At 37.4% G+C, this 6,983-nt stretch overlaps 1 protein-coding gene across 1 annotated transcript; it reads right to left on the reverse strand.

Annotated features, from left to right (window-relative positions):
• Positions 1 to 43: 43 nt before the first annotated feature.
• Positions 44 to 5,771, reverse strand: LOC127627096 (growth/differentiation factor 10-like). The gene is made up of 3 exons (XM_052103341.1): positions 5,366 to 5,771; positions 3,441 to 4,315; positions 44 to 1,158 (listed from the first exon to the last, which is right to left on the reverse strand). The coding sequence occupies exons 1-3, from the start codon at positions 5,619 to 5,621 to the stop codon at positions 967 to 969; spliced, it is 1,323 nt and encodes a 440-aa protein (XP_051959301.1). The 5' UTR covers positions 5,622 to 5,771; the 3' UTR covers positions 44 to 966.
• Between the last annotated feature and the right edge of the window lie 1,212 nt (positions 5,772 to 6,983).

Consider the following 6,983-nt stretch of genomic DNA (forward strand, 5'->3'; position numbering starts at 1 on the left):
AAAATGCCGGAATCTGTTGGAATCTAGTTGTGTAAGACTTTAATGGGTTAGAGGCCTTTGCCCTTTCATCGCAAACATTCTTAGTTTCTAATATTCATAATAGGTCTTTATACACGAAAAAAATCCTTCAGGATTTCGCAGAAAATTTGTTTATATCAGACCACAGTGGTTGAAGAAATCTTTTGCATAAAAACACAAGTAATACAGTTTGAAAAATAATTATAAATGACTTTTTTTTACTAAATTACAAAAAACAAAACTCTCCTTTTATAAAGTTTCACACATTTTTGACAAAACCTCTGAGACATATACTTTACTGTTAACTCTATGACAATAATGAATCCATAATTAAATTGCATGACTTTATAACTTGTTCTATAGCTATGACTTATCAATAACTAATTTGGTCTAGCCTCACAAGGTAAAAAAGCATGAAAGTTGTCGTTAATGTTCGAATACTAGGGCCTTAAACGTCACCAGGCACTAGATGGCAGCAGTCTGCTGAAAGTTCCACATTGTCTGTCTCAAAAATGAACAAAAATGGTCTGAGGTTTAATTTTACATGCAAGATTCTGCAGTGCACCATTGCACTCGTAAATTCTATAGCAAGTTAAACTTTAGCTTACATGTCTACAGACCAAGCAAATTACCCTCAATGCAGACACATAACAAGGATTTATTTACAAAAATCTATTTAAATCATTAAGCTCTTTTCAATTTGCCATGTATTTATTCAAAAAGAAAACTGTTTGGCTGACTAAATGTTACTGTAAGGATTATATACAATTCATTAAAATAGAAAGAGTGGGAAAAGGATAGAGTGTTTGTGTGAAAAGATCCAAATCAAAACTGTTTTGGGGTGTTGAGGTCATATTTGCAGTTCCCCATTTCCTTGGTCTGAGTTCATTGTGTTTTTGTTTTTAGTCTGATGTCTATTTATATATGTCCATTAGCTACCATAATAGCTTATTGACAGCCACAGGTCTCCACAGACATGCTGGGGAAGACCTTCAGTACAATGTTCCTGCTTATGTCAAGGAACAGCACAGCCAGAGGCCTCATCTTGTCAGGTACGCAGCATGGTTCTGGAACTCCAGGGACTATTCCCACAGCTCTCACTATACTCTGGATGGTTGCATGATTTGAAGGATGAACAGCCTGCATGGCATTAAGAGAAAAAGGGGTTAGAGTTAAGGGTGGAGGTAGGGGTGCAAAGCCCCGAATGTCTTGTAGTGATGTCAAAAGTACCAGTGCTTCGGTATCAAGTTGATACTAAATATACTAATATTAAGTAATATATACAGTTCATATATATATGAATGAATGATACCAGTCTATAGCCTTAGAAGAGTAAACAAAGAGTAATATAGTCACAAGTCAGGATCTGCATTTTTTGTAAAACTCTTTCATTGAGACAAACTTATATGAAAAAAAAAATTCTCACAAGTACTCATTTTAGCCTATTTAAAACTAAACTAAATCACATTTTAAAATACATAGTGTTAAAATCCCCTGCTGGAGCAGCTGCCCCCGTGACCCGACTTCGGATAAGCGGTTGAAGATGGATGGATGGATGGATGGATAGTGTTAAAATCATGCAACTTTTGATCTTTGAGTGTATCTGAGGCTATACTTCGGTTAAATGCACGCGTGATGCAAATCTCGTCATCAGCAGAGTGTTCGACCACTGAACACGCACAGCCCGATTTTTCCAACCGCATGGAATGCGCATGCGCCTGGAATTATTTTAACTAATTAGTGGGTCCAAAAGGTGGCAACACTCACTCACATAAGTATTATTTAAAGATTTACTGTATAAATGACACCCCACAGATGTAACATTTAAACTTTTATTATAAAGTGTATTGTATTCCTGTATATAATCAAAGGATGGGCTCATAAGTATCCACAGAGGTCTGGCTTCAGAGTAAGTTGTGGAAGAGTTCTGTGTGTTGGTGTCAATTATTTGGTTGAGTTCTGGGGTGGGTGTGGAATTTGTTTGGCTGTGGCATGGCTGACATTTGAGGATTATGGGTATATGGGGGACACAGGGAAGTTATGGGTGAGTTTTGGCTGCTTTCTATTGTGAGTCCCATATAATTTTGTCTAGTGACTTTTGGGGACCATAAGTTACATGGTATGTTGGACCGAATTTGTTAATGTTGCCAAATTCGGTGCAAGGCATTTTGCTATCTGGGAGGGTAACTCCTGAATACCCACTGACCCTATAACAACCCCTGGTTAGGAGAACTACTAAGAAAAGAAGACTGCATTATTATTGAGATAATGGTCAAATGTTGTTTCTTAGGACAATTATATCAAACATATCAACTACTGGAAAACTACACTCACTGAGCACTTTATTGGTGCTCAGTGCTCATTGGTGCTAACACTATAGTGCTTATAAAGTGGCCAAAATGTTCTTCTGCTGTTGTAGCCCATCTGCCTCAAGGTTTGAAGTGGTGTGCATTCTGAGATACTATTCTACTCACTACAATTGTACAGAGTGGTTATCTGAGTTACTGTAGCCTTTCTGTCAGCATGAACCTGTCTGGACATTCTCAATTGACCTCTCTCATCAACAAGGCATTTCTGTCCGCAGAACTTGCTGCCCACTGTTTGTTTTTGGCACCATTCTGAGTAAACTATAGAGACTGTTGTGTGTGAAAATTCCAGGAGATCAGCTGTTACAGAAATACTAAATCCAGCCCGTTTGGCACCAACAATCATGCCACAGTTGAAATCACTGACATACATTTTTTCCCCATTCTGACGGTTGATGTGAACATAAATTGAAGCTCCTGACCTGCATCTGTATGATTTTATGCATTGCACTGCTGCCATATGATTGGCTGATTAGAAGATCGCTTGAATAAGTAGGTGTACAGGTGTTCCTAATAAAGTTCTCAGTGAGTGTATATCAAATACACCTCTGGTTTATGTTCTACTAGACATATTTGCACCAGATATTAGACATTCTTGTGTTGTCATCTTATTAAATGTACCTTTCATTCACCATACAGTAGTACTACAAATAATGATGATTTATTTAAGTAGAGTGTTTAATGGATAGTAATACATACAGTCCATTTTGAAAGTGCTGGATCAGTTTAAAATCAAGCAGGAATACAGCAAATTGGATTTTTCGAAAACACAAGGGTAACTGCCTTCCTGTAATTCCCATTGGTCAGTGGTTGCATCAGAGTGTGTTGCAGCAAATGTAAAAATATTTTCAACTTTTGGTTGCTCGATGTGTTTGTCCTCTTCATTCTTATCATGTAGAGAATCTTTATTAAAAATAATTGGATCAGTGCAGCGTTCTCTGATGCAGCGTAACCCTATAGACAACCTAATTTTAAAGAGTTCTTACTCAAAAATGACAATGGTTTTATTGTATTAGTGTGAATGAGTAAGTGGTTGAGCTGAGCCCATTCCCTGACCTTAATTGGGAATCCACAGGTTCCTGCACAGTAGTAAGCATCAAATGCTTTTGGAGCTAATATCCATTCACTCCAGCCGATGTCAGCAAAGTCCACCCTCAGGTAACGGCGCGTACACATCCGCGGCTCACTCCACTGCTTGCGTCTAGCTTTTTTCATGGTCTTCTCATCAAAGCTGAGCTCCTGGGATCCTCTCAACCTGTCATGATTGTCCTGGCCTTTTGGCAAGACTTTGGGCTTTTTCGCAAAAAAGGTACTGTCCCATAACTCCCTGTTCTTAAGATCGTTGTAGTGGACATTAGGTAGATAGTTATTCTGCAAGTGATCAACTTCCCTTCTGATTCTAGAACTTAAAGAAGCTGAGGGAGGCTTGGTTCCTTTCTCCTCAAACACTGGAGATGGACTGTATCTTTGTAGGCTGATTGCAACACTGTTTGGTTCTGTTATGGCAGTGTCGTTGGTGTATACAAGAATAAATGGCAATCTTTGAGGAGACAAGTGATTCTGGCGTCTCTGGTACCTGTCCCCAAAGTCAAACTCAACAGTAATCAAGAGCTCACCCTGAGCTTTGGCTTGTTTGATGGCTGATGATACATCAGTAATCTGCCATTGCCCCTTTCTGTTAGAGGACAATGTGATGTTGCACAGCAGAGAAGGGATGGCAGCATTTGGTGATGTGCCCTTAATGATGAGATGCCCCATGGTAAGTGGCTGCATGTGCTGAAGGTGACATGAGGCACCACGGGAACGTCTACAGTGCCATGGCCGTTGACGGGATTGCTGGTCAACAAAGTGTAGCGTTGAAGTCAATATCACTTCCGAATTAGGGATAGAGTTCAGGTTGAAGTGGAACAAATCCCTATGGTAGGAGAGCTCTGAAATTAAACATTTGAAAAGAAAACAGTCTGTAATTGCTGCTATTCAAACTACTTTGGGTTTCAAACTCCTGTCAATATAAAACTTAAAGGATTCATTTGTGAAATTTAGAATGCATGTGATTGACCAGTAAAGTTTCTAGACAACATCCTCATAAACAACACATTTTTCACATTCTAGATTTAATATCTAACCACATTCTACTGCTTACAAGGTACCTTCATAAAAAGATAAATGCTCCTAAATCAGTTTCTGACCATATGGTAGTGTTTAGTGAGAAGCTCTCTAGGTTTCTTTTTTTTCTGTTTCCACTAATACCCTCTGTGTTTTAACAGAGACCTCCACTGGAAATTTAGCAGCTCAGAAAATATAGGCACTAAAACTGAAAGAAAAAAAAGAAAGAAAGAAAAAAGCATTTGTCTTGCAGTTGCTGAATAATGTATTAATTTATAGCCTTGCAAATATAACTGATATTTCATATTTAAGTGCATTTTGCACTATAGATTTGATATATTCACTAGTTGGAGAATTGGAATCGTTCTCATACTCAAGGGATAATCTATGAATAATTAATTAATTAATTATATATATAATTTCGCCATTATTGTTTTATCAAACATAAGTAATCATTAAAACATAGCATATGTCAAAAAAGCATAATTGCGAAAATTAGTTTGTTATGATGTAATTCAAAGTAGCCTAAAGAGGAATCAGAGTATGAAGCTCATGCATTACATTAGGAAGCGTCCACACAACGTGTACTCGCGCCAAAAATAGCTAGACGCAGCGCCACAAATAGAGCAGAACACAGGTGTCTCAAAAGGCGTTTTTAAAGGTTTACGTTCAATTTAACTTCTAAAACGTGGCGCTATAGTGAAATACGCTGAAAATAGAGCGCAACGGCCAAAGACGTCCGTCCGCGCATGTTCTCTTAAAAAAAAGAAAAACAATAGAAAAACAGCGCAAATACGCGGTCCGTTGAACGCAGCTGATTTTCAAACTACGCTTATCAACAACTGTAAAGTTTATACGTTGCTAATAACACTCACCTGGGACGGGTTTGAAGCTTCTGACAGTATTTACGTTCTGTTGATGACCATGATGATGTTGATGATGCTGCTGATGCTTCTTGCTGTATTTATCATAAACTCTGTACATATTAATGGTCATCATGTCCAAATCACGGTTGTGAAATGACGGTTCTGTGGCGGGTGTATCTCCGTTCAGCTCAGATGAGTTCACCAAGTAAAGTTTTACGATGTTAAGGCAGATAAAGATTTGTGCCGCAACGCAAATTGTTACCATATTGGCAATGTTGACCTCACAATCCCTTTAAACTTAAAACATATGATGAAAGTGAGAGCAAATGGTAGATGGATGATAGATGAAAGCCCGGGTTCGCCTGAGAAGGACTGATATAAATATAAAAAAGCCTCTTAGAGTGCAGAATCCCCTTTGCGTAATGTTGGTGGAGAACTACTAGAAGCTCATACACTTGTTTCTTCTTACGGCTAAAGCAATGACAGATGATGACGCGCCCGGCAGCCAGCCAACGAGAGGCTGCGCTGCGTTAAAGCATTATCCTTAAACGGTGCATAATGCATTCAGGTCTGAAGAAACTCTGGCTTTCGTGCTGCATGGTGGAAATAATAAAGCCTACATACAGTAATGTATGCAACCTCCTGGGACCCAAACACTTTTGGATTTTTTTTTCTTCACATTCATTCACTAATATTTAATTGTATGTCCTTATTAATTGTAGGATATTAAGACTCAGTTATTAAGAATATGAACAAAAGACAATGTAGTAAAAATTGTTTAGTCCACAATGCAATTTTTAGGTATAAAAAGGCTAATATTCTTTAATGTCCTCTGTAATGCTGATGTCAGACAAAATGCTTATAAAAGATGTTTATATGTTTTTTTGTATGCAAACTATGAATTAGCAGTGTATTAAGAGTGTTTTGCAGCATTTTTCTCAGAAATTTTAACTTACACTAAAACAATTCTGTACATAAACCAAACACTGCACATATATCTCAACTATGTTATTAAACACATTCTTAAATAATTTTTTAAAATTTAATATTTAATTCCTGATTACACATTTGTGTAAATGTACAAAAACGGGTGTTGTATGCCTAGTTCTATTTGTCTTGTAATATTTGTAATGATTATTTGTAATGTGACTATTAACTATAAAGTTTCATTGGAATATCTCGTATTTCATAGGAATGTTTATTTATTTATTACCTTGTGTTGCGTCTCCCCATCAGGTCAAAACATATGCACATAATCCTGATGTCCCTTATAGAGGACATAGAAAAAAGAAGAAAAAACACACCAATAATGTCTGTCTTGTAAAAGATAGTTTACTTTGAAAAATCACTGACCTTTTCTTTTTGTTTTTCTGTTTCAAAAGTGGCTTTTTCTTTGCAATTCTTCCCATAAGGCACCCCTGAGTCTTCTCTTTACTGTTGTACATGAAACTGGTGTTGAGCGGGTAGAATTCAATGAAGCTATTAGCTGGACATGTGAGGCATCTATTTCTCAAACTAGAGACTCTGATGTACTTATCCTCTTGTTTAGTTGTACATCTGGACTTATACACTTTCTGTCCTTGTTAGAGCCAGTTGTGCTTTGTCTTTGAAAACTGTAGTGTACACT

This window comes from Xyrauchen texanus, chromosome 33 (genome assembly GCF_025860055.1).
Source record: "Xyrauchen texanus isolate HMW12.3.18 chromosome 33, RBS_HiC_50CHRs, whole genome shotgun sequence".
Taxonomy (NCBI): domain Eukaryota; kingdom Metazoa; phylum Chordata; class Actinopteri; order Cypriniformes; family Catostomidae; genus Xyrauchen; species Xyrauchen texanus.